The sequence below is a fragment of the Bubalus kerabau genome, chromosome 4 (genome assembly GCF_029407905.1).
Source record: "Bubalus kerabau isolate K-KA32 ecotype Philippines breed swamp buffalo chromosome 4, PCC_UOA_SB_1v2, whole genome shotgun sequence".
NCBI classification, from domain to species: domain Eukaryota; kingdom Metazoa; phylum Chordata; class Mammalia; order Artiodactyla; family Bovidae; genus Bubalus; species Bubalus kerabau.
In genome coordinates, this window is record NC_073627.1 from 128,665,956 (window position 1) to 128,693,534 (window position 27,579).

At 49.2% G+C, this 27,579-nt stretch overlaps 1 protein-coding gene across 1 annotated transcript in view; it reads right to left on the minus strand.

Annotated features, from left to right (window-relative positions):
* SHB (SH2 domain containing adaptor protein B) overlaps nucleotides 1–22,105 on the minus strand; it is a 139,115-nt gene extending 117,010 nt beyond the window's left edge. Inside the window, exon 1 of the mRNA XM_055578585.1 lies at nucleotides 21,337–22,105. Within this exon, the coding sequence (XP_055434560.1) occupies nucleotides 21,337–22,047 (711 nt within the window). The 5' untranslated portion in view covers nucleotides 22,048–22,105. The remainder of the gene's footprint in view (nucleotides 1–21,336) is intronic.
* Nucleotides 22,106–27,579: the final 5,474 nt, after the last annotated feature.

Below are 27,579 nucleotides of genomic sequence, written 5' to 3' on the forward strand. Positions count from 1 at the left end.
TGCCAGAAGTCGGCAAAGTTTTCTCTTTATTTATTTGTTTGACTTTGCTGGGTCTTAGTTGTAGCACATGGAATTTTTTATCTTCACTGCAGCAAGTGGAATCTTTTTTTTTTAGTTGTGGCATGGGAGATCTTTTAGTTGAGACATATGGGATGGGATCTAGTTCCCTGACCAGGGATGGAACCCAGGCCCCCTGCATGGGGAGGGGGTGGAGGGGGTGGCCACTGGACCACCAGGGAAGTCCCTACAAAGTTTTGTTTTTATGAATCCAGTTTTATCGAAACACAGCCATGCCCATTCATTTGTATATTATCTACGGGCACTTTCTAACAAGGAAAAAACTGAGAAGCTGCATGTTGTCCCTCAAGCCTCAAATACTTACCACCTGGCCCTTCACAGAAAGTTTGCTCTGCGTGGGAATGGACACATGCAAGCAAGAACAAGAGCCCCCCACCCCTACCCTTGGAGGAACAACCTTGTCCCCAAAGCCCCTCTGGGCTCCTCTCTGAGTAGGGCCCCTGGTGAAGGCCAATTACTTCTTTGAACATCTTAGGGTGGTAAATCTTCCATCCTTTAGAGTGTATTTGATTTCTGGAAACTGCCCAAGGCTTTTCAAACCAATTCAGGTGAAAAGGTGGGTGATCACGCCAAAGAATGAAACACGAGAGCTTGCCAAGGGCAGGACGCGTGCCTTAAACACTGGGTGAAATGAAATGGTAGTGAGAAATGTGGTTTCATTATAAAGTTGCATAACTTTATTTCTTGTGTCTCGTTAATTGGGGACAACAGTCATCTGATGTTCGGGCCTCAGCCAGATAGTAAAAGACCTCTTACAAGACCAACCACATTCCACAGGCATCTGCAGTCTGGGATGGCTGTCCTGAGAAGTCTTTTACTTCTCCTGAAAAGACCAAGCCTGGTAACAGAGAACGCTTGGCCATTACAAATGGAGACACTGTTGCCCAGAGAGGAGATAGGACTTGTCCAAGCCACCCAGCCATGGAGCCTCAAGGTTTAATTCATCGAGAATAGTTAAGAGTGCTTCAAGTTCTGAGTTAAAAGTTTAAATCAAAAATGTGTACATGCTGAACCCCTGGTCTCCAATGAGACAGGAATGTCAATAAAAACATGGAAATTTGACAGGCCTTGGCCATGTTCCCTGACCTGAGTCTGTTTTCTTATACAAAAAATGGACAATAATCTCCTTGAAGAGTTCCTGGAAGGATTACAGTTTAGTGATGCACCTAAAACACTCAGCAGAGTACAACATACAATGGGTTCTCAATACAAAGTAGCTCAGAATCTCTGATGCAAGGGCAAGTGCAGTGGCAGCAACATTCCACCATCTTTACCCACAGTGGGTGGGCACACACCCTCCCATACAGCAAACTCCAAGACTGCACAGCTTCAGTGGGCACCTGCCTGTGCATGGCCTCATTTGGCCCGCCTGCAGCAAGGCAGTTTACAGGGGGAAACTGCTGTCTGCCTCTGGAGGAGCCATGTTCCCAGCTCGAAGGAACCGTCCCCTCTTTCGGGGACTAACTCCCATCAGTAGGACCACAGTTGTAAACACAGCACAGACAAACAGGAACCAAGAAACCAAAGCAGATGAAGAGCAGGTAACTCTGGCTTTTGGAGGAGGCCAGGATCGATGTCTTCTGAAGGGGCAAGGGAAAATCCCCACACCTCCCCTGGTGAAATAATGCCAGTAAATCCCTCCACGCTGGCCTCTCTCCTCACGTGTAACAGCCAAACATGCCAGCGGGAGTGAAGCAAGAGAGGGTATGCATCGCGGCTTCCGGTGCCTGGCTGCGCAGTTCTGATAACAGGGCTCTACCCAGACGAGGGCTGTGACCACAGACACAGACAGACGATGTCCTGATCCGGCACCAAGGGCCAGCGCTGGCACCATCGAGCAAGACTGGTGAGCTTATATAACAAAGGGCTTGTCATCACTTCCTGTGAGCCTCATCGCCCACATTCCAACACAATGAGACGCTCTCTCTGCCCTGGCTTTGAAGTTCAACAGCTCATTCACAAGGCCGGGCAGAGCTCTGCTGGGAGGCAGAGAGCCGGCACTGGCTCACCTTCCCCTTCCCCTTGCCCTTGCCATGTCGTTAGTTTATCTGGGGAAAAAATGTACCTTTGTGATTAGTGTTTGTTTTTAAAAACTGAAAAATATCCAACTTTATATGACAACTACTGTTCACACTTGGGTCTATTTACTTCTGGCCCTTTTTCTACCTTTGTAAGTGGGAATGGAGTAGAAGGAGAATACAAGTATTTGGTTTTTTATTTTTTTTATTTTTTTGGGGGGGTTCAATGAACATTTATTATCTCATATAGATACAAAATTAACAAAATAGAAAATTTTTTTGCTTCTGCTGAGAACTTTTAGGATTTACTCTTAACAACTTTCATATATAATGTACAACAGTATTAATTACACTTACCATGTTGTATATTATATTCCTAATATTTATTTCATAACTGAAACTTTGTATCTTTTTTTTAAATTTTATTTTATTTTTAAACTTTACATAATTGTATTAGTTTTGCCAAATATCAAAATGAATTTAATATCCTACTTTGAAAAAGTCTTCTGTGGTGAGCCTTTCCCCCACAGAAAGGCCTTTGACCCTTTGCAGTTGAGTTACTCAACCCAGCTTTGGACAGCCGCATTCCTTTCCACCATATGCGTGTGCCTTTCCCACAGCTGGATATTTAGGTGATTTCCACTCTTTCATTTTTCCAAATGCTGTAGGATACTGGTAGCTAAATCACTGTGACTCTCTCCTTAGGGTAAACTCCTAGTGAGGCCACAGAGTAGCAGCTTCTCACCTTCCCTGTGTTATTCCCTCAGTTTCCCATCACTCTTTCTGACCGGGAACCAAGTCTATAACATTTTTGAGGCAACTATGATTTATAAGGTCCTTGTGTATGCGTGCGCGCAGGCTAAGTTGCTTCAATCATGTCTGATTCTTCTGTGAGCCCACCAGACTCTTCTGTCCATGGGATACTCCAGGCAAGAATACTGGAGTGAGTTGCCATTTCCTCCTCCAGGGGATTTCCCCACCCAGGGATCGCGCCTGCATCTCTTACATCTCCTGTATTGGCAGGGCAGTTCTTTACCACTAGTGCCATCCAGGAAGCTCCATAAGGTCCTTTTCAGTTCAATTCAGTTCAGTCGCTCAGTTGTGTCCGACTCTTTGCGACCCCATGAATTGCAGCACACCAGGCCTCCCTGTCCATCACCAACTCCCGGAGTTCGCTCAGACTCATGTCCATCGAGTCAGTGATGCCATCCAGCCATCTCATCCTCTGTCATCCCCTTCTCCTCCTGCCCCCAATCCCTCCCAGCATCAGGGTCTTTTCCAATAGTCAACTCTTCGCATGAGGTGGCCAAAGTATTGGAGTTTCAGCTTTAGCATCAGTCCTTCCAATGAACACCCAGGACTGATCTCCTTTTGGATGGACTGGTTGGATCTCCTTGCAGTCCAAGGGACTCTCAAGAGTCTTCTCCAACACCACAGTCCTTTTACATTGGGCTTACTGACTGACCTCATGATAGGGATGAACACCCTCATTTAAAGATGGGAAAATGGGCTCAGGGAGATGAAATGACTTGCCCAAGGTCATAGGCCCTCAACTTGAACCCAGACTAAGCCTGAGCAGCCACTGCTCCTTCACTGCTCCACACCACTTCTCTCAGGCCCCCAGGCCAGCGTGACAGCAGGCATGACAGGCGTAGTTTAAAAATGAGTGCACAGTGATCTACAATACAAACAGCTTGCTACAAATCCCAGGGTCCACCTGTCTAAGCTTGTCAGTCTTGACCACCCAACCACAGACCAAAGAAGGGAAACATCCATAGTTCTTCGACCACAGGGTTCAAGCGGTCTTTTGTTCAGCAATGGGGAAGGTTCGTTTTTACCACTAAAGAACTAATGAGTAGAAAATGGCTACTAGTGGCTGCAGGGATAAACTTGATAATGGCAATCCAACTCACTTCTTCCTGATTTTCAGCCATGAATGCAAGATGACCTTAGATTTAACATTCAAACAAATCTTTGAAATTCATAAACACAGATCTTCTAAAGAAGCCTGGCTTCTTCCTAGGAGGGACGCCCTGATTTCCCTTCTCAAATTTTTTAAAAGAAAAGTCTGGGGAGCACAGGATGGCATGAATTTATTTCATTTCAGTACCCTTTGCAGATGTAAAATCTCTTTCCTACCTATCAGCAATGTCCCAGACAAAATGATCCTCTGATTGAATGAAGGCATACAACTGATATTTACTTGCAGGATAAGAAATGTTTGAGCACAGACAGAACTACATCTGCTGAACTTGAAAAAAAATGCAGTGCTCCAAAGTACCTGCTATGTTGTAGAAAAATAGGTAAAACCAGAAGAAACCATCAAAAGCCACAGGCGTTACAATATTTTCTGGAATAACCATTCCCCAAAGGATCTGACATGTATTTAAAAAAAAAAAGGCATTTCTAGGAGAGGAATTAAATAGTTGTGATGTTGTTGTTTAGTCACTAAGTCATGTCCTACTCTTTTGTGACAACATGGACTGCCATGGGTGCCATGGAGTCCACCAGGCTCCTCTGTCTATAGGATTTCCCAGGCAAGAATACTGGAGTGGGTTGTCACTTCCTTCTTCAGGGGATGTTCTCAATCAAGGGATCAAATCCTTGTCTCCTGCATTGGCAGGTGGATTCTTTACCACTCAGCCACCAGGGAAGCCCAGTACTTTACAACGGAAAAAAAAAACAACAACAAAACCATCAAGAATGTTCCCTCACTCCCATCCACTGATTTCTTACTTCCAAACTCCTTATCCAGGGCTCCTCCGTAAGCTGTCACGATGAGCAATTTCTGCTTTCTCTGGAGGTTTCATGTCTGATCATTTAAAGGACTCTCAATACAAAGGGTTTGCCTGGATGGAAAAGAGTTCCTCAGTTTTTAAAAACCAGGCTCACTTCTGCCTCAGTCTGTGTGTGATAAAGAACCAGAATCAAGGGTGCAGACAAAACTCGACCCCAGACACACGCCTGGGGTGGGGCTCTGCACTTTGACAACTCCAGGCCCAAGGCCTGCACGTCTGATCCGGGCCTTGACTGTGTTGTCAGCTGTCCTGCGGGTGATTTGGAAGTGATGACACCGATTCCCACCATCTCGTCACTTCACAGTCACGCCACAGATGGCTTTCAGACGGATCCTGAGCCCTGCAGAAGCTCAGTGAGCAGGAGCCGAGTGACAGCTGAATTCCCCAAGCGTGTGCCCCAAGCATGTGGCAAGAGCCCCCTGAGCTGGCCTGATGGCACATTATTCCTAGATTTTATTTACAAAGCATCTCTTCGGGAATTGGGAAGCATGCTCTGGGCCAGAGGGGCCCTCAGATTCAGCAGTGAATGAGAGAGGAATTGGCCAGGGATCCTCAGGGGGCCCTTCAACTGAGACCAGCAACATCTTCATCTTCAACGAGGCTAATGTTTCTTCCCCCCAGGAACTCAAAGGTTCCTGAGCACTTACTGCTTCTCAGATCTCCTCCCATGGGGGACGTCCTCTGAAGGTCAGCATCCCAGCAGCAGCCAGAGCGCTGGCGCTCCCATGTCCCTTTTGCATTCCTTTCTTCTAAAGGCTCTAACTGAACCAGCAGCAGCTTTACTGTGGCTCCTTTGACCTGCTATAGTGTTTGCCCGGACATCCTGGGATGCCTCCAGCTCCCCCTCAACCCCTCCCCCCAGGTGCTGCCATCAGATAGGAGAGCTGAATTTTGGTTTCAAGGTCAGGTGACTAGCTCTGCAGTGCCCCAGAACAAACACTGAGCACTCCCCTACCTCCTTCACCATGCACAACTTCCCTTAACAAGTAGCTGAGGTGCTGCCTGGTTCATATAAGACCTCTACCCACCCAACTCTCTGGAAAGGCATGCGTGGAGATGCACCTCTGTTCCTGACCCAGGCCCCGGGACGCACGATCCATCTGACTCTGACAGAATGTGCACAAACACTCTGCTGGCCTGGGTAATTTACAAACTCCACAGAGGGCACATCCCAGCTACTGATGACAGTGATTCAAAGACTCTACTCCCTAGACTCAGCTGATTTCCTTCCATTGACCATTGTCATCTGAGAGCCCCTTGAAGCATCAGTCACAGAAGTTCATGGCTGAAGGATACAGACTGGGGCCAGGCCCTTGCTGCCTCTGCCTAAGGCATTTGATGTCCTCTTAACAGGGCTTCCCACCCTTAGACCCCACACTCACCCTCTCTAATCTGTCCTCTCTAATTCATCTTCTTAAGATACGAATGTCACCTCCCTGGCTCAGATGGTAAAGAATCTGCCTGCAATGCAGGAGACCCGGGTTTGATCCCTGGGTCTGGGTTGGGAAGATCCCCTGGAGAAGGGAATGGCTACCCACTCCAGTATTCTTGCCTGGAGGATTCCATGGACAGTGGAGCCTGGTGGGCTACAGTCCATGGGGTTGCAAAGAGTCAGACACGACTGAGCGACTAACACTTTTCAAGAAGCAGATAGATAGGTCTCCCTGAAGCAGAGATCAGATCTTATGCTCCACCATCTTTCACTACCCACAGAGGACAGGCCCAACTCTGCTGCCCGGCCCTTCAGGCTTTCTGACACCTGGCTTCATCTCTCTCTTGTATCTTTTCTGTCTTCTCACAGCCTCTTCTTTATTCACTATGGACCACTCACAAGACCCCTCCCAGGAAGTCCTCACATCCACCAGTCTCTAAATATCCAGATCCTCTGTATCCAAGAAGGCCCGCCTCATGCGCCCCCTCCTCCATGAAGTCTTTCTGATGCTCCTTTGGCAGCATTATCCTGAGAAGACACATGGAGAGTACCTGGCCCAAACCAGATGCTTTATCATCAGTAGAGAGTTACAGCTTTCAAGTGGCTCTGGTGTCATGGTTTTGGGACCACCAAATAATACAAGAACTGACCTCTGTCACTGTTCTCTATAACTGTGTAGCACAGAGGTTATGGGCAGACAGAAGCCAGACTAACTTCCTGGGCTGGACACCTCCATCTGCAGCTCTGCCCATTACTAGCTATGCCACCTATGACAAGGTACTTATAAAAACAAAAAAACACATCTGTTTGCCCCAGTTTCTCCATCTATAAAATGGGACTCTTAATAGAACTTGCATTCTGGGGTGTGTCACGAAGTTCAGTAAGTTAATATTCGTAAGCACTTAGAAAGGAGTGGTAATCCAGGTAGATCCAGGTAGTTATTACTTCTACTGTCCCACTACAGGGAATCATGGGTCAACCACAAACTGACTATCAAGGACAGGGTCACTTTTTGAGGACAACCTCACCAGGCCAGAAAGGGAAGTCCCACTAGCTTGACTGTGGGTGTAGGAAGCCCAGAGTTTGAGGCTGGGCTCAGGTCCAGAACAGCTTGTGGCCCAAAGAATTCATAAAGTTCTTTCCACACGCCAAGCATTGTGCTTAGCCATTTAAACAAATAATTTTATTATGACCTTATGTATTGCCCCTGAACCTTATCTCCAGAATGTTACCTCATCTGTAAAAAGGCGATTCTAATAGGACCACCTCAAAGACCAGCCCTGAGGATCACGCACAGAAACTGTTCCACAGGTGCGAGGCACAGGGTGAACAGTCAGGAAACACCACCTATTATTATTACACCCACGTCAGGACAGATGGGGCATTCCAGGCCTGAAGAAACTAATCACTTGTCCCAAAGTACTAAGCTTCTGAGACCAGGAGCCACGATTAGCCCAGACTTCTGACCAAAGCCAGTGCTCATTTCGCATCGCCACAGCGGACATCACTAGGGTCCTGCCGTGTTTGAATCAACAGCTCTGGGCACTTGTGGTGGGTAGTGTCACTGGTTACCTCCACAAAAGGCGAAGAATCCGGACCAAGAATACTGGGCCCCCAGCACCACCCCACTCTCACCTGGGCAGCTGCTGCTCCACTTGCTGTTTGCTCAGCACTGAGGTCCTGATGGCAAGATCCCCCTGGCCCCTGCTCCCCGGGAACATACTCCTGCCTGCTGCTTTACTGTTCTCTTTGCCTTAAGAACCACCCCCCACCAACACCCCCGCCCCACTGCCCTGCTCCTAATCCACCTGGGAATCGAATCCAACCATGCTCCACATTCAGTCACACTACGGCATGATTAATTCCTCAGTGTCGACCTCAGCCCACCCACTCAGAACCTGCTCTGCGGCCTGCCACTTCCTGCCCAGGAAGCTCCCGGACTGGGGTCCACCAACGCCCTCCACACTTGTGATGCTAAAGGGTACTGGCCCTCAGCAGTTGGTGTCCTGGCTGGGAATCCGGCTCTGTGGGGAAATAGTACAGCCTGCAGCTTCCGTCTGCCTTTGAAGATACGATCACACATCTGAGGGTCGTCATGTGGAAGACATAAGGTTAGACTGGTTCTGCTTGACCTCAAAGAGCCGAAGTAAAACAATAGCAGAATCCACAGAGAGAAACAAGTCAGCAAGCAGAGTGCCCATAAACACCAGGTACTCAACAAACCTGTACTAAATTGGAGGGGATAGCAGAAAAAACTTGAAGGCCCAGCTGTGCACAGGAGTGTCTGGTTATGTGACAAATCCTCTCATCACTGCACATTTTCAGGCACGGGTGTAGGAGGGTTGGACTGGGTGATCTCCAAGCTCCCTGGGAACCCCAAACCAAGTCTAGGATAGCAACTTGCAACTTTAGCTCCACAGCAGAATCATTGGGGGACCTTTCAAAACTACTGATGTCCGGGTTCTGTCCCCAGAAACTGTGGGGTCATTAGTCTGGGGTGGAGCCCAAGCAACTAAAACTTTGGAGAAATGCTCTCCCGGTGATTCTAATAGGCTCAGGGCTGGTCTAGGTAGGGCCTGTTGACGTGGTGACACCCAGCATAGTGAATCAGGCAGATACTCTCAGCGCCTTAGAACCATAGAGATGTTATTCCGTGTTCAAAAATCTGCATTTTTTTTCCCCCTGATTTATTCACCATGAACGCTCCTGGGTTTAATCTGTTCTGTCAACACCGATACATTAATGTCACAAACCCCAAGGCAGACAATGCAGAATGGATTATCCTGACACTGGCCTGAGCCAGGAAAAGAAGAACGTGCCACAGAGATTGGGAAAGGTTCTCTCACTAACTGAAGACATAAGGACTTCTGGGTTGCGGGGACAGAAAAGGCTGGGGGTGGGGAAAGAACTCTGTAAATTCATGTTACTTGCACTGGAGTTGGGTGGGTGTGAAAAAAAATTTAAATGACTAAAATAATATAGTCCCCCCACGCCACATCTTTAAGTTCTCCCCATCCTTCTAGTGTGAGCTCTGCTACTCAAGGTCTGTGCTAAAAAATGCCTGCTGCACGAATGACTGAATGGTGTACACTTTCCCCACAAACATCACCACTGTGTAAAAGCTGAAGCGGACACACTCAAATAAGGCTGCACAGGCAGGGCAGACAGTAAGTGGCTGCCCCAAAATACACCTAGGCAGCCAGCCCCCTGGTCCTTGAGGGGGAAACTGACTCTATCAGAGGTGAGGCGAAGGTTTCCTGGCCTCATCCCAGAAAAGCTCTGGCATCAGATGTGGCATCCAAAGTGAAAGCTCTGGCATCGGATCCGGCATCCAAAGTGAAGTGCTATTACCCGGTTACTTTCCTAAGGTGTCAGGAGTTGAATGTGTAATAAGTGCATGGGTATCTACAGATGAAAGGTGTCATTTTATAAAGACAGGTGAAATCATCATTATCATAATAGTTGATGAGAACATAACGCAGTCAGCGTTGAGACGGAGTCAAAATATTGAAATCAAAAAAGGCACCCGAAGAAATACAGAGAGCTGATAGAGCAAGCACGGAGGAGAGGATGTCCAGACACAGACTGGTCATTCAGAAAAATTAAATTACCTACCTTGTACTCTGAAATCAAACTCCAGATTAAAATGTCAATGTGAAAAAAAGAAAGAAACCATCAAAGTACTAGAAGAAAATACACTGGAGTACAGAAAACTTCTCTAAGCAGCACACTGGTTACCCTGTGTTAAACATCAATAATGATCCAGGAATAGAAAACAAACAATTCAGCGTAAACAACCAAAGCAATCACTGGATACAGGGCTGAACGGCAAATTACAAACTTGTAAAAAATATCCTGCAATCTAAATGGCAGGCAAGGGACTGCCATCCTTAATCCACAAAGAGCTCGTATAAATCAATAAAATGATAAACCCTATGGCAGAAACGATGGACAGATAGAAACACAGTTTTGGAAAAGAGACACCAGTGGTAAACACACGTGTGCACTAGTAACCCAAGAAGCTGCAAATTAAACTAAACTGCATTACAGTGAAGCAGGCAAAACTTGTAAGGCCTTTCTAGAATACAATTTGAAAGCCTGTATCAAAATGTTTACCCTCCTACTCAATTCTCCTCTGGGACTCAATCCCAGGGAAATAATCACAGACTTATTTATGCAAAGAATTAAATTACAAAGATGTTCATTACAGCACTGTTAAATTAGTGAAAACTCGGAAGACCCTAAATAGGCAAATAGAATACTATACAGACATTAAATTATTGCTGTTGAATGTTTAAAACAATGTAGACATCTTTCCATGTCATTAAGTGAAAAGTATATAAATAGATACACACAATATTGATTTTTGTGAAGGAAAATACATACACACATACAAGCACTGAAAAAGGGTAAATGGAAAAACAGTGAAATGTTAAAGCTGTTTCTTTGAATTGTAGAACTGAAGTTGGTTTCTATTTTAGTCTTGCTTATCTGCATTTTCTATACCAAACCTTGTCTTAGTTTTGTTGAAGGGGGAAGAAAAAAGTTAACACAGAGTTAAAACAGTTAACATTGGTGGGGGTTTAGTCACTAGGTCATGTCCGACTCTTGCGACCCCAGACTCCTCTATCCATGGGATTTCCCAGGCAAGACTACTGGAGTGGGCTGCCATTTCCTTCTCCAGGGGATCGTCCCAACCCGGTGATCGAACCCACGTTCTCCTGCAATGCAGGTGGATTCTTTACTGCTGAGCCACTGAAATTTATTTTAAAAATCCAAGTTTACTGTTCTGAGGAACTGCCCAGAACACAGGCAACTGGCATCTGCCCCCCACAGGAGGGCAGGTAGGGGCCGCATCATTCTGAGAATGCCACGCAGGCCCCAAACCACATGCATGGCTTTGGAATGCACCGGGGGGATTACAAGGCTGTCTGGCTTTCTGAGAGTGCAAGTCCCAGAAAGCAGAGAAGCTTCACTTTGAAGCACTTTTGGGACATTTTTATTTTTAGAATTTATCCATGGCCTGGAGAAGCCAGGAAAGTTCCATTCCTTCTACTTCTGTTTGCCTCTCCCCGATAGCCCACGTTCTGGTGAGCCCCAGACAAGAAAGAACTTTCCCAGCAATCGCAAATACCCTGCATTGAAATGTTCTGCTGAGCAAAACAGGCACGCTCCAGCCTCATACTCATCCTGTCATCCTGCCCTAGTGCCGAGCTCATTGGAGAAGGAAATGGCAACCCACTCCAGTGTTCTTGCCTGGAGAATCCCAGGGACGGGGGAGCCTAGTGGGCTGCCGTCTGTGGGGTCGCACAGAGTCGGACACGACTGAAACTACTTAGCAGCAGCAGTGCCGAGCTCAGGCAGACAACACGGCAGGTGGCCTCCTTGTTCAGAGATTTGGGGCAATTTTCAACCAGGAGAGGTGGCCCTTCACACCCAAGCCCCTGCCTCCTCCTTTTATCACAAGCAATTCCACTAGGCAATCAATCTGGAGGCTCTGGCCACAGCTGCTTGAATCCAGCAGGGCTCCCTTCCCTATCTCAGTCACTGCAGACAGGACCCCTTCTGTCTGGGATGCCCCATGTGCACCCTCCTCTGGACCCAGCTCCCAGATGACTTCCTCTTCCTGGTGGTTCTTCCCAGCCCCTGACAGAGGCTACTATGCTTCAGAGCATTTATGGCTCTTGATCCCGGACTCACTTGCTGGATCTAGTCTGGCTGGACTGTGACTGCACCGCCGGGGTCCTATTCGTCTTGGCTAATGGCAATTCATCCTTCTAAATGCTCAAGTTAAAACCTGGAGTCATCGGCGACTCTCCTCCCCCATCAGATCTCATACTTCCTCTGTCAGGAAACCCTTTAGGACCTGTCCTGAATCCGGTCTCCTCTCATCACCTATCACCAGCGCCCCAGTTCCTGTGGCTGAAGGTCACCTTAGTTGGCCCCCCAGCTGGTCTCCTCCCATCTATTCTCCACTAGGCCGCCAGAGTGATCCTTTTGAACCCCAAAAGCCAGATCATGTCATTGCTCTGTTTAGAACCTCCACTGACTTTCCATCTCAGTCAGTTAAAGCGAGAAATCCTTTCAGCGCCTCCAAGACCCAAAGCTCTCAGCCTCCCCATCCCAACTCATCTCAGACCTCTCATCTCCCCACTTCCTCCCCACCTGCTCCACTCAGTCATGCGATCTCCCTGAAGCAGCCAGGCATGCTCCTGCCTTGGACTTGTGCCCTGACTGTTCACTCTGCCTGGAATGTACTTCTCTCTGTGAGCCATGTGAATCACACCATCACACCCTTTAGCAAAGCCCTCTGAGCATCCATCTGAAGCAGTTCTCCACCCCAAACTCAGGCCCACCCCAGATTTATTCTTCTCTACACTCTACCCGACATACTATATTTGCTTGAATCCTCTCCTGAGAGGGCAAACTCAGGGGAGCATGAATGTTTATGTTTTGTCCATACTGTAGCCCCAGCATCTAAACAGAACAATACCCAGCAGGTAACCGACTCTCATGGAGAAGGCGATGGCACCCCGCTCCAGTACTCTTGCCTGGAAAATCCCATGGACGGAGGAGCCTGGTAGGCTGCAGTCCATGGGGTCGCAAAGAGTTGGACACGACTGAGCGACTTCACTTTCACTTTTCACTTTCCTGCATTGGAGAAGGAAATGGCAACCCACTCCAGTGTTCTTGCCTGGAGAATCCCAGGGACAGGGGAGCCTGGTGGGCTGCCGTCTATGGGGTCGCACAGAGTCGGACACGACTGAAGTGACTTAGCAGCAGCAGCAGCAACCTACTCTCAACAATGTCTGTTGAATGAATGAAGAGAAAGGACTTGGCATGGCCTCTCATGGCCCAGCTGAGGACTTGGAGTCCAGCCTGTAAGTGAAGGCCCAGCAGTGCATCAGAAGTACCCATCTCCCCACCAACCCACCCACCTATCAAATCATTTTTCCAGTCACTGGCCTCGGGAAACCCCTTTCTGACCATTACTCTAAAGTTTCGCTTGGAAAACTCAGGACCTGAGTCATTCTCCAGGGCTCTGACTAATTCTCGCTCCATCCCTTGAACCCACCTCCAAGATCCTTCCTCTACAGCATAATGGGAAATCCAGAGAGTTCCCCTTGGAGAAAATGGAAAGGAACTGAATGATTTAGAGGAAAATTCAATTCTTCCTAGCTCATCAGTTGAGAAAGCGCAAACTCTCAGGAAGCCAGTGCCTCCGAAAGTGAAACATTAATAGAAATATTACTGGAAAATACCAGACAGGAAGAGAAGGAAAATTCCATTGTGGAAGCAAGGTCCTCTGTCAATGTTCCTTAATGGTCTCAATAACTTGTTTCAGAATCAAAACACAGAAAGAACCGGAAATCCATCAGGCTGTCACCCTTCCTCTGGACTGGAGCTTTGGCCAAAACATCTCCACATCACCCAGGCACAAAGGGCATTAGACTCAGAACACAAGGTCAACGGCCTGGCCGCTGTGTTGGCTAGTACCTGCTGTGAGGCAGGGCAAGCTCCATTCCTTCTGGGACCCTCAATATTTCCATCTGTAAAATGGGGGTTACAGCACCTTCCTCAAAGAGTGACTCTGACAATTAAGTTAATTATGGGTGTGAAAGATTCTTTTAAGCTTTGGAATACTTATGCAAATGCAGGAATCTGTAGGTCCTACAATGCTAACAGAGGAGATTTTTATAAGAGTTTAAGTCTAGCCACAAATAAGGCAGAGAAAATTAAGGCATGAGATTGTGCAGCCTGAGGTGCTATGGCACAGTGGTTCAAAACAAAGACCCTAAATCTGGTTTCAAGGCTGACCTCTGCCATTTACTGGCAAGGTGACCTTAGATAAGTTACTTAACCTCTCTGCCTCAGCTCTCTTATATGTAAAAGGGGAATGACAGTAGCATCTACTCAAAGGACTTTGGTGAGCAGTATGACTAATTCTGCTCTTGTGGAACGCTCCTTCAACCTGAGTGACTACTCTTTCATGATTCAAGTGCCTCCTCCTCCAAGAAGCCTTCCCTGCTTCCCTCAGTTGAAATGAACCTCCTCCTGACCCTGCTTCTCCTTTAGTTCCATGGAGTCAAGGCTCTGCTCAGGACAGCTTCTGTGCCAGGATGGCTCCCAGCTCACCCACACCACTCTGTTTACAGATAAACTGCCACACAAAGCTGTGTGGTCCCAGTGTCCTCACCAGAAGATAAGCTCCTTGCGGGCAGGCACTACCCCTCCCCTGGCTTGTCCCTGTTTTGCACAGAGCTTCTGACAGTGGCCTGCATATGGCAATTTCCCAGTCAACACAAGCCAAGCAAGGTATAAGGCAGGCAGGGTGGCAGACACCACTGGCAGCCTGTCTCCATCCTGCAGGAACAGCCCCTCCGCTCAGAAAGTGGGCGGAGATGCCACCATCAGCCAGCCAGCAACCCAGCTTTCTGCTTCAAAGCCACAAATCCCAATTTATTTTCTAGGGCGCCGCCTGACCTCTCCCTTAGCCACAGGCCACTACCACTTGGCTCTCCCATCCCAAGAGGAGAAAGTCAACCCCAAGTGAAACTGCCCAAGGGAGCGCCTGGCCACAGGCATGTTCAGCTTTGCTTAAGTGACCAGAGGAACGCACACCTTTTCAAGTTTGCCTTTTAACCCCTACTTTATGGGTCAGAAATGCTTTGGGATTGGGGAGAGGACGAGATCAAGGCTTGGGGGTTAAGTCTGGGGAAATCAGTTATGTTCTGAGGTAGTCAGATTAGAAGACAGTCGTCTGATCTCCTTCAAGGACACTTAGGTTCTTTGTTGACAAGGGCCAAGGTACTGGGGTTTTGTGTTTTTTTTTCCCTTAAAAGAGCACACATGCAGGCTCGCCAATCCTTAATGAGAAGACATGACAGTTACAAGACACACGTTTTGTGCAGCTGTCCCTTGGGAAGTGCCAACTCTGTGCATGGAATTTCTCTATGAAATAACTCGGGTGCTGCATTAACATCTCATTTAGGGAACTCAGAGTGAGATGAGGGAAGGGGAGAGAAAAGCTGGCTCAGGGGCCCCTTTGGGGACCACCAAAGCCCAGACTGAAAGAGATGGGAATTGGGAGGGGGTGGTATAAGAAGAGGAACATTAAGGGGAAGAGGAGACATACAATGCACATTTCAGTAAATATCAGAGCTTTACTATCTCTATCTAAATCACTGAAAGGAGTTGAACAAATTGATAAAAAGCATACAGGCTTGTAATTCAGACTGAACAGGTGTAATCCTGGCCCTGTCACTTAGTAGTTTGTGACACTAAGCAAACAATACCTCTAAGTCTCAGTTTCTTTATCTGTGAAATGGGGCAATAGTACCCATGGTAGAGCAATAGCACTAAACTCCCTGATTAATGGCCCGCCTGTATCCCTACCCTCTGCCACAGGACTTCACAGCTTCCCTTCTCTCCCTGAATACTGGCTGGCCTTATAACTTGCTTTGGTCAACAGAAAGCAGCAGAAGGAACAGTAGGCCAGTTTCTAACTTCAAGAAACTGTATGGGCTTCTGTAATTTCTTGGAACCCTGCCACTATCATATGAACAAGGCTAACTTGCTGGAATATGAGAGATCACATGGAACAGAGCCGAACTGAAGCAGCCAAGGCCATCCTAAACCAAACACATAAGACAGCCCAGCTAGGGCTGGCAGGGCTGCATACCACTCCACACTGACCATAGATGCCTGAGTGAGCCAACTGAGGCCAGAAAAACTACTCAGTTGACTTGTGGGTTCATGGATAATAATAAAGACTTACCATTTAAATCAGGGGTTGGAAATTACAGACCACAGGCCAGCTGCCTATTTTTGTTAATAAAGTTTTATTGGAACATAGCTATACTCTTTAATTTATATACTGTCTGTATGCTTTCAAGCTACAATGGCAGAGTTGAATAGTTGTGATGGGGGCTGTCTGGCCTACAAGCTAAAATTACTCACTAACTGATTCTTTTGCTAACCTCTGGTTTACAACCACCAACTTTGGAGTAACTTGTGATGCAGCGATAGCTAACAAATATAGTACCTAAACCCCTTCTAGGGTGACTGTGAAGATTAAATGATCAATTAAGTGGTCAGCCTGAAGCCTGGAGAATATATTTCTTTTCTGAGGAATCGATGGGAAAAACTGGATCTGATATGCAGCATTTCTCTCACACAACTTTCAAGGGACAGGACTTCAAAGTGTTCCAAGCCAAACCACAGCTACCAAGCTTGGTCCTTACTTTTTCAATCAATTACTTTCTAAGAACTGGAGAATGTGGCTATTAACCAAATGGAAAATGACTCTCAGCTCATGCTTCACCCTGGCTTCAATCAAGCTACACATCAATGTTTTGATGTGAAAAGGACACAAAGACCCCAATTCCCAACTCCTCCAAAAGATACATGAGACATTCTCTTGTTTTGTGGCTCCAACCTGTCTCTACAATTCCCCCACCACAGCCGTCTTTCAGAGCCTCCATCCATTCTCTTGGCACAAGCTTCTACCTGGAGAAGCTCAAATGCCACCACCTCATGAAAGCCCTCCTTGAATTCATAGACAGCGTTGTGAATTCCTCTCAGCCCTCTGCACACACTGCTGCTCTGGCATGCCTCACGCTGTGACACTGCCTCATTACCCGACTGTCTCCCCGACCAGACCTCAAAAAGCTCATGTTCAAACTGCAGACTGAGAAGCTTCCCTCAACTCGCTACTTATTCTCTGTGAGGTCCCCCCTGCCTCGCATGCTGCTCAGAAACTGTTTGCTGAGTATTAAAAAAAAAAAAAAAGTTGAACAGGATATTATTTATTTATTTGGAAGCACGTTATTTAACTCAACTCTGTGGATGCTGACAAAATACAAAGTGTTAGTACACATCAGCATGTATTTAAACTTGGGAAACTGATGTCACGGTGCATCTCGACTTTCTCAGTGCAGTGGAAACATTTACTTAATTACGATAAAAGAAACAAGACTTCAGCAGAAAACATAAGTGGATAACACTTGTCTGACTGCACATAAGGAGACCTACCAAGTTACTTGCCTCTTTGTCATCATTATTTGTTTTTTATAAAGACAACCTAAGAGAATAATATTTCCACCTACTAAAGTTTTGTATTTTCTTTCCAGGAGCTCAGGTCCTCACTGTCTCTCACTGGGACTACATTGTAATTGCCTCCCAACTCCAAACCCATCAACCCCAGATTGCAGCAGCTTATAGCCTGGGATGCTCCTCAACCATGGCTCTGAGTCTATCCTTTTCCTGATTCAACAGTCTTCCAGGCTTTCCCTGTGGGGTCCAAACTCAGGCCTCCACCTATCTCACACTGTCATCTCTCATTTCCCAAGTGAGGCCCACTGCAAGAAAGCTTTCATTTCCAAAAACATTCTCCACATTAAGGTTTTATATATGTACATGCACACATACGCCAACACACAGACATACATGCATGCACACACAGATGCATGTACACAGCACATACACCTAAGGGCTCCCATAGGCTGCAGTCAGCCTTTCCTTGCACTGAAATTCCACTTCCATCCCTAGATCCAACTCAAAGCTGCCTCCTAGGTGAAGATCTCACTAAATTCCCGAAGACAAAAACACTGGGAAACAAATGATGAAAAGGTGACGGGTGTCAGCAGCCTTCAGAGGCTTAGGCCAAAAATTACTCCCAAGTCTTTTTGCAGCCTTTATTCCTTCCTCCTAGCTTGTCCTTGTACTGAGAGATCTCTGAGCGCAAAATATGTGCTGGGTAAAAGCTGGTTAAATTGAAAACAGACTCTCTTCCACGTGATTCTAAAAGGGAAACTACTCTAAACTGGAGACTGGCTGGTAGCAGAGTATATGTAGCCAGGTGTGTATGTGCCCCGGGATCCACCTAGGAGAACAGGAGGATGCCTAAGTATGTGTCAGAAGGGGGCACAGGTACTGAGGGGGGCAGAAGGGCCCCCAAGATAAAGGTGGGTGGGGGGTGGCAATGGAGGCCCTGAAAGGAGGATTTGTGGACACAGCTCCTAGTCCCACGCCACAGTAACTCCCAACATAGGCCGACATTAAAACACAGGTCCCCACACAGCTGGGGCATTCAACAGCCCTATGGGTACTTGTTCTATTCCCTAACAACTGATAAGAGGAAGCTGGGCCAGAGATTAAGTGGGCTGGAACTACATTTTCCTGGATCCATGGGTGAGGGGCAGAAGGCAGACTCTAGTGTGTTCAGGGCTGGACCTGCAGTGTCCCCGGCTTCCAAAAGCTGTCTGGCTGCAAATAATGTGAAAACCAGGCTACCGCCTGGCTGCTTGACCAGGAACGCAGGGTGGGTATTGGCCCCGGACTAGGTGGCAGCCCCACAGAGATCAGAGATGAAGAGGGCACCCGGAGTCTCTGCATCCCAAAGCAGCTCCAACCAGAAGACCCAGAGGGAGGGTTATGAAGCCACTGTTGCGTTGGTGTGGTCCCAGGATCAGCTGCAAAAGATCACCTGAGAATTTGTTAAAGATACACCTTCTCAGGCCCCATGTGTTTTAACCAGTCCTCCAGGTGCTGGTTTGAGAACCACTGCATAGTATGACCCTCCCTGTTTCTTCCTCTTACTCGCTAGAAAGAATATCTGGCAGTTGCAATCCCTCTGACTCTGAAGATGGCAGCAACCTCTTAAAAGATCAAAGGGCTCAAAGTCACAATCTAGTAGGTGAAGTGCACTCCAGAGAGATCTTTTTAAAAGAAACCATATCTGCTCATATGATTCAACAGCTAAATCTCCTTGCTGTGCTTAGGTTACAAGGTTCTCCCCGACCCAGGACCTCCTGCCCCTCTGGGGTCCTGCCCAACTCTAACCTTTCAATTCCTGCCACAAGGCCTTTACCCACAATCCCCTAGAGCAGGTTCTCTTCTGCAGCCAACCGTAACAGTGGTCCTCCCTGGCCACCTCCCATTAAGCCCTGCCATCACAGCAGCCTGTACACCGCAGCCTGAACCCTGCTCCAGGGCCCAGCAGAGGGGAGCAAAGAAGAACTGTACGAAACATCTGGTGGAACAAAGCCAAGTTTTCAACACACTTAACACTCCAGCTATTAAACTTAGTGTTCCTCAGTATTTGAAATAGTCTTATTTATAGTTAGGAAAAAACATTTACTAAAGTTTTGAAAACCATAAAGAAAGATTCTAGTGAGTAGGCAGAACCACAAGCAGCAGGAGAGAAAGGAGATTTGCCCACCTGGGAGGTGGTCATGGAATAACATGGGAATGGTGGGATCTCTCTGGAGAGCTAGGCTAGGCTATCCTTCCATTTCCAGAGACTCCAGGTTCTCCCAGATCAGCACCTAGCCAAGCCTGGGCCACACAGAAGGCAGCAGGGAGCCTCTCTGTTGTTTCCCTTACAGATGGACCACAAACCCATAATCCTGGGGGCTCCCAGAGAAACCTCCTCTGCCCCCAAGGCAGCACCAAGGTGGCCACCCAGCTCCTAGCTCTTGTCATTTAGGTGTGGCACCCCAAGTGCTTAGGAAGCCCTGAGTCCATGCAGATGTGTCCCCAGACTGGCCCCAGAGGGAAGTGGAATCCATAAGTTACCTATGCTGCCTTCAACAGACCCAGCGGGAGGTATGCTAGGTGGACCTGGGACCCTGGGGAGAGGAAGTCAGGCAGAAAAATTCAGGAGGGGCACCAGCTTACTTCTCCTGCCTGGAAAACAAAAAGTTCCCTTCCCAAGCACCAGCTGGGAAGTAGGGGCCTGTCTCCCTCCTGTCTGGAAATTCAGTCCTAAAAGAAACGCAGACTCTATCAGTTTCCCCCAGCCCACATCTGGGTGAAAAGTTTACCTTTAGGAGAAAGCAGGGCGGTGCCGGGGAAGGAGAGGGACAGCAGTCTGATAGCCATCACAGGGCACTGGGCCTCAGATGTAATGAAAGCACTGCCTTCCACCAGAAGTAGACAGAACAAGTATTATTTTATGGGGGAAAGGAGGGTGTCACAGGACTGTGAAGGGGGAGGAGAGGGCCCAGTCTGGCTGTAATTAACTAGACTGCTCTAAAGGTCCGGGGGATCAAGATAGTCTGATCTGTTAGGGAGGAGAGCGTACAAAATCGTCCCCCTCATCCTTGGGGCTATAAAGGGTAAGGTCAGGAAGGAGGATGAGGATGGGAGGGGTGGTCTCCTTCCAGCTGGCCCGGTAGGCGGACCCCTCCCGGGCCGGGCTGGAGGAACTGACAGGTCGAAGTGGAGCGCTCTTGTAGACCAGCGCACTTCAACCGGAAAAGCACGCGTGGGGGTTGGGGGGTGGGGGGGCGTGTTTCGCGGTACAGCTCAAGTACAAAAGGCTGCCCCATTTGGAAACCTGGCGCGGGGGGTGGGGCAGGGCAGGGCATTTAGAGGGATTTACATATATCCGTTCAGAGACAGCCGGTCTGGATCTGCCATCGAAAATGTGTAATATCCGGCGGGTCCCTTCCCAGCTCTAGACCTCAGTTCCCATCCATAAAGTCAGGGGCGGGTGGAACGGGGGTAGACAAGAATAAACACTTCTAAATACGTGGAGAAGGAAATGGCAACCCACTCCAGTATTCTTGCCTGGAAAATCCCATGGACGGAGGAGCCTGGCGGGCTACAGTCCATGGGGTCGCAGAGTCAGACATGACTGAGCCACTTACACTTTAAATACGTAAGGACTCTGACTCTCTGACTTTCCTCCTCGAGGGGCTGGTTGGCTGTCTCTTGGACCAGGCTGGGCAGAGAGCTCTCTGGTCAGGATACTTTCAAAGAGGGCACCTGGCTGTGGGTTCAGATTGAGGACCTTCGGGAAGCAGCAACGTTAAGAGGCTGTGTCAGGAGGCCAATGATCGGGGACAAAGCGCGTGCAAGGAGGCAGAATTTGGTAGCATCGTGGGAGGCCTGACCTCGGGTCGTAGCCCCAGGTGGATGTAGGAACTCGAAACTAGAGTGGTGCCTCAGCTTCCCCGTGCGCACAGTGGCTCTGGAACCTCTACTGAGGCCAAGGGCGCCTTACCTTGTCCTTCTTGCCGGCACCGCTCTCCTCCGCGGCCGAGGCGCCGCACTTGTTGAGCAGTTTCTTGCCTCCGCAGGCCGTTGGGCTCCAGGTACGGCCGCCGGAGCAGGCGCCCCCTGGGGGGTCCCCGGCACAGCCCGCGGCGCTCTCCACCTTAATGAGGCGATGCTTCGGGGAGATGTAGCGCACTTCGGCCGGGGTGGCGGGCCGCCGCTCGCTGCTGCTGCGGTAGAGGTGCGGGGAGCCAGAGGACGAGGACGAGGACGCGGCGGCGCCCGCGCCGGAGGAGGCGCAACAGCAGCCCGCGGCGCCCGACGCGGACGAGGCGGAAAAGGCGCGCTGGCTCCCACCCGGTTCCCCGCCGCCGCAGTAGTCCAGGCGGCACATGGCGCGCAATTTGCGCAGCGACGAGCCGGGCCCGTTGTAGGGGTCCTCAAAGTCGCGCTCCTTCTGTGCGCGGTAGGCGCGGATCAGGTCGCTCGTGCTGCCGCTGTCGTCGGGCAGCGATCCCGACGAGGCCGAGAAGCAGGAGGCGGCGGCGGTACCGCAGGACGCGGAGGCAGCCGCGGGGGCCTGCGGCACGGCCTGGGGGGGCTGCGAGGGCCGCTCGCCTCGGCGTCGCTGCTCGCGGTAGTCGGGCCGCGGCGGTTGCGGGGGACTCTTGGTCTTGCTGTTGCCCAAGCTGAAGTACTTGTTCAGCCACTTGGCCATGGCGAGAGGCCGCCTAGGGCCGCGGCGCGGGAGCCGGGTCCGCCGCCGCGGCCATTCGGGGGGCAGCGATGCCGCCCAGGTCCTTTGGCGCCCCGGCCCCGGCCCCAGCGAGGGGCGTCCGGGGCGCCCGCTCCCGACGCCAAGTTCAAGTTCTCTCCGCTGCCTCCTGCCGGCCGCTCCCCGGCTCCGGCAGCTGCAGCACCGCCCTCCGCCTCCGCCGCGCGCCGCCCGGGCTTTGGATCTCCTGCCCCTTGCGGGCGCGTCTCATGGGATCCCCGCCGCGGCCCCACGGATAGCGAAAGGCCCGGGCGACCCCCCGCTCCTCAGACGCTCTGGCCGTGCGCTCTGCCACGGAGCGCGCTCCTGTCCCGTCGGAACCGCAGCCTCCGCCTCGGCCGGAATCCGCGGCTGCTGCTGGAACTTGTCGGGGTCCTCGGCACCCCCCGCCCCGACTTCTTCCTTCCCCAGAGCGCTGGAGCGAGCTCGGCCCTCTGCCGGCGAGCAATCGGGCCGGAGAGCAAGCGAGCGATGGAGGGAGGGAGGCAGCCGGCGCCCGCCCGAGCCCGCGCGCCCGTGCCCGTCCCGGCGGCGCCTGCCGCTGCCGCTGTCGCCGCCTCCCGAACCGCCGCGTGTGTGACACTCGGGCCGCCAGAGCCCGCCCCGCCCCGCGGCCCCGCCCTCTCCGGGCCCGCGCGCGCCCCGCCCCCAGCCCGCCCTCTCAGACCCCGCCCCGCCCACCCCCACGCGCCCTGCAGCCAGACCTCGGCCCTGGCCCCGCCTTCTAGCGCCCCGGCTCTGGACAGCAGCAGCTCTCCCCTTCAGCACGCGCCACCTCCTGCGGCCGCCTCGGCGCCAGCCCCCGGGTCGCGCCTGAGGGCGCCGGGGTCCCGCGGCGCAGCCGGCCCCGCCTCGCTTGCAGCCCGCCACCGCCTTGGGCGAGAGATTGCCAGCCTAAACCTGCAGCGCGTAGAAGCCAAACCTTCCGCACCCCGGCACCCGAGCGTTGTGTTCTCCAGGGATCCCCACTTTAGGGGACAAGGGGCATTTTTAGTCTACGGCGTGACCCTCTTAGAGGAAATGCGGTGCCGAGACCCTTAGGAACAGGGTGTCTATTCTCTGCTTAAACGGACCAAGACTTCGGTTCAACCCTCTGTGCCAGACCATCGGAGGATTATTTATGCAAATAAGCACTTTAGCCATCCGGACGATGAATGCGACCTGGATCGTCTGCAGGGCCCTGGCCCCTCACCAATTGGAAAGCCAAGCTAAGGGGAGATCGGAATGTTTGCTTACATTTTCACCTCTGAGGAAGTCTTGGCTTTTACCCTGATCAGTGTCAACCTGGCAGAGCTAGCTGTGGGAATGTTTAATGCCTAAAATTGTAGGAGCTAGCAACACTCCATTTAATCCAAGGCCCTCATTTTACTGATGGAGAGATTGAGGCTCGGAAGAAGGTCACTCAGGTGGGTCTGGATGTCAGTTCCTGGTCTGGTGGTGCCAAAATTGTGTCATTTCCACTCGTCTCTACTTTGCAATTTAAGATCGTCCTCTGATTATTAAAATGAGGAAACTGAGGCCGAGGGAGGAGCACAGTTTGCTCAGGAACGCTTTTCCTGAGAGGAGCATATGTTCTGTGGAGACAAAAGAGTTAACTGCCTCTAGAGCCGGTGCTCCTTTGAATTTGGCTGATCAAGCCCCAGACTATGACATACACTTAAGGTGTAAGACTGAGAAATTCTCAAAGAATGCTGATTTATTAGGATGATAGTCCAAATCATTATCTCCACTTGCAACCTGCATATTACAGATGGGCTTTGGGGAAATCTGTTTCCTGTATCCTGCAGGAAAAGCAGGACCTTTTAGGGCAGGGAGCAAGGTCAGTGGCTTCTCTGGCCAGGACTGGAGGTGGAGGTCAAACTCGCAGTTTGAGGCTCTTGGGTAGGTAGGGCCTCTTCCCCTGCCTAAGGCCACAGTGGGGAAGTGGCAAAACCAGGAGTCCAACTGGGATCTTACTCTGAAGCCTGAGCTCTGTCCACTCAGCCACCCACAGTAATCCAATGGAATTGACTGCAAACTGTCCCTTCAGGATCAGGCTATTCACTCTTTCCCTCTGGTGAGACAGGACTGTAATCATCTATGAGCCAGTTAAACTTTACAAACCCAATATATGACACATAGCCATATATTACCAACTACACAGCCCCTTCATTGCTGGAGATCTACTTATTTGGAATTTCATAGGAAATAATCTAGGATGTGGGATGTGTGTGTATGGTGTCTGGGGATGGTGGGAGGACCCAGAAGTTGACCTGGACTAAAATGTTTATTTTAAATGTCCCTAGATTTAACTATCTCAAATTACCCTTTAAATCATTCCTCTACTTTATAAGCACTTAATTATCCCGCAAGTAAGGGAAGCTCGAATAGAAAACCTGAAAGGTGAGGATATCCTCACTGTGAATCCCACCTTTCAACCAACCACAAATCCTCTCCTACTCCCTCCCTTCTATCTCTGCTTCCAGGTTTAGGAAGGAGGAATGGTCAGATGCTGGCAACAGGCCAGGCCACCCTGGGCAAGACAGGCTTCTCCAGGATCTAGAAACTTGTTCCGTGCATGTGGGTTGCACATGGAAGAATTATCTCTGCCTTTTCCAAAAGTTTAGGAAGAGAAGTTATATTTCACAACTTATTTTTTCCATTTCACTTTCAGTGGGCCATGGGGGTCAGACCCACTTTTCCATGTGATGTCTCTGCTGGGGTATAATTTGCAAGCCAAAATTATTGTAATGCTATAGTATTATGCCAAAAACTTCCAGAGCACTTGTGTATCTGCTTAGCCCCTACACATTCTGTATATAATTAACCCTCCTCAGCATCCCTACAATCTGGTATTATTCCCAGTTTACAGATGGGGTAACTGGCCTAAAGTAGTATTTATTTCAAGCAGGCAAAAAAACCACATGGGTGTTTTTCTTTGGAGACTAATAGCGACATCTTACAAAACTCAGAGTCATAAATAATCACTGTGAAAAGAAACAGAAAATTTCCTGAAAGATGATGTTGGAGAAGCACTGTGTCAATGGCTAGAGGAGAGGGGAACTTGTAAGAAAAGGATCAGAGCACTACAGATGGTTAAGCTAGATAGACTCTTTTTAGAAAGCCAGTGACCCCATTTCACAGGGAGAAACCTGGGACCAATGAAGAGAAGAGATTGAATCAGGAGGCATGACTGGGATTGACACCCAGTCTCTTTGGTATCACAAATTTAACCCTATGCCTGTCATTCTTGGCCTTTTTTCCTTTAAATCCCCCTGCCTACCTCCTTGTCCCCAGTTTTCTTATTGGAGGGGTTGGGTATGTTCCTGTTTCTGTTTCTGCCCTGTTTCAATTTCTCAGTTTTCTCTGCACCCTCAATATCTGGAGGTGTGCTCTGCCATTGGTAAAGGCCTGGAAAAATGGTGCCACCAATCCAACAGATTCTTCTACTTTTTCAGTTCATTTCATCAAATGTTGCTGTGTACCAGCCCAGGAGTCTGAGCTAGAAGCATGGATTCCAGAGTCATGAATCTTCAGTGAACATCTGAAACAAATCCCTGTCATTCTTGACACCTTTTTTTTTTTTTTTTTACTCCTGCTCCATCCAACCATCAGCAAAGAATATGCAGAATCCTACGACGTTTCACCATCTCCACTGCTTCCATCCTGGTCCAACTCCTTTATCTCTTGACTGAATCATTGCAAGTATCTCTCATCCATTTCCCTGTTTCTCTCTCAGAACAGCAGCCAGTAATCCCATTAAAAATGAATCTGGGGAGTTCCCTGGTGGCCCATTGGCTAAGACTCCATACTCCCAATGCAGGGAGCCTGGGTTTGATCCCTGGTCAGGGATCCCTCATGCAGCAACTAAAAGATCCTGCATGCTGCAACTAAGACTTGGCACAGTCAAATACGTAAATAAAAATAAATATTAAATATTTAAATAAATATTAAAATTTAAAAATTATTTAAAAATGAATCTGATTATATCTCTCTTCTCTTCAATGAGTAATGAGTTTATGTGCTCAGTCATGTCCAACTCTTTGCAACTCCATGACCGTAGCCCACCAGGCCCCTCTGTCTGTGTGATTTCCCAGGCAAGAATAGTGGAGTGGGTTGCCTTTTCCTTCTCCAGGGGATCTTCCCAACCCAAGGATTAAACCCATGTCTCTTGCATGCAGGCATTCTTGACCCACTGAGCCATTGGGAAAGTCCTCCCCTCAAATCTCTCATCAAATCCCCATTTCCCTAAGAATAAATGTCAAAATCCTTATAGTGGCCCATAAGACCTCAGATGACCTAGTTCTCTTAAATTCCTGACTTCATCTTCTACTGTCCTCTCTCTTGCCCCGAACAGGCAGCCTCTTTGGTATTTCTTGAACCTCTCTCAGGTTGGGCCTTTGCACTACATCTCTGCCCGGAATGCTTCCTCCAGCTGGCCCCTGGTTCAACATTCGCTTCCTTCTGGTCTTTATTTAAATGACAGTTGCTGTGAGACCTCCCCTAGGTACCATATCCAGAGTTGTCCCCACTCAACACTTTCTATCCTCATCTCTGCTTTATTTTTCTGAGTATCACTCATTCCCTTCTCACATACAGCATATTTGATGTACCTTTCTTGTTTATTCTTTATTTTGCCCCACAATGGGGAAGGCATCTTTGCTTTTTGTTCTCTGTATAACTTCTGTGTCCAGAACAGGGTCTGACACATAGTAGACTTGTGATAAATATTTGCGGAATGAATGAATGAACGTGAGTGGCTGATTGTGGCGGGTAGAATGGCAGAGGGCTAAAAGTACATGATCTCTCTGCCTCAGTCCTGGTGCTCCTGGCTTGGGCTTTGGTCTGGAGGTGGGAGCATGTCTGACTTGCTGCATTTTTAAAGCAAATATGCTGGAGTGTTCTGTTCCCAGATGATGTCTTCTCCTTGGAGGAAGCAGAACGAGATTTGTCCCTGTTTTCCCAGCATCTGCAGGGGCCTCCAGGAAGGTTGTGGAGTCCAGGTAGCCCCTTCCACACAAGTCCCAGTCATCCTGACACACAAGCCTGTCTGTGGTGTCGCTGAGCCGGCTCTGTTGTTCTCTCCACCTCAGGTACAACTAATCTTAGGAATCTCACTCCTGGTTGAAAGATAATCCTCTGTATCTAGATTAAAGGCTGTGTTTTGACCATTACTGCACATTGAACATTGAGCCGACAGTTTAATTGAGCTGTTTACGCTGCTGCCTTGATCTCGTCCCAGAGAATTTACAACTAATTCCAAATGTCTCTGTGAATTAAGTGGGCCTCTCCCAACATTCTCTGCCTGTCGTTTGCCTGTGCCAAATCCCACTTGTCCTTGGGTTACCCAATTATGGTCTCTAGCTCATAGCTGTATCTGGCTGGGACCACTTCCAGCCCGCTTCCTCCCTGAGATGGCCATTAGTGACATGCCCTGAGAATGACTATACCCCAGGACAGCCTCCGTGGTATCTGCAGCAGTAGAAAAGGGGGTGT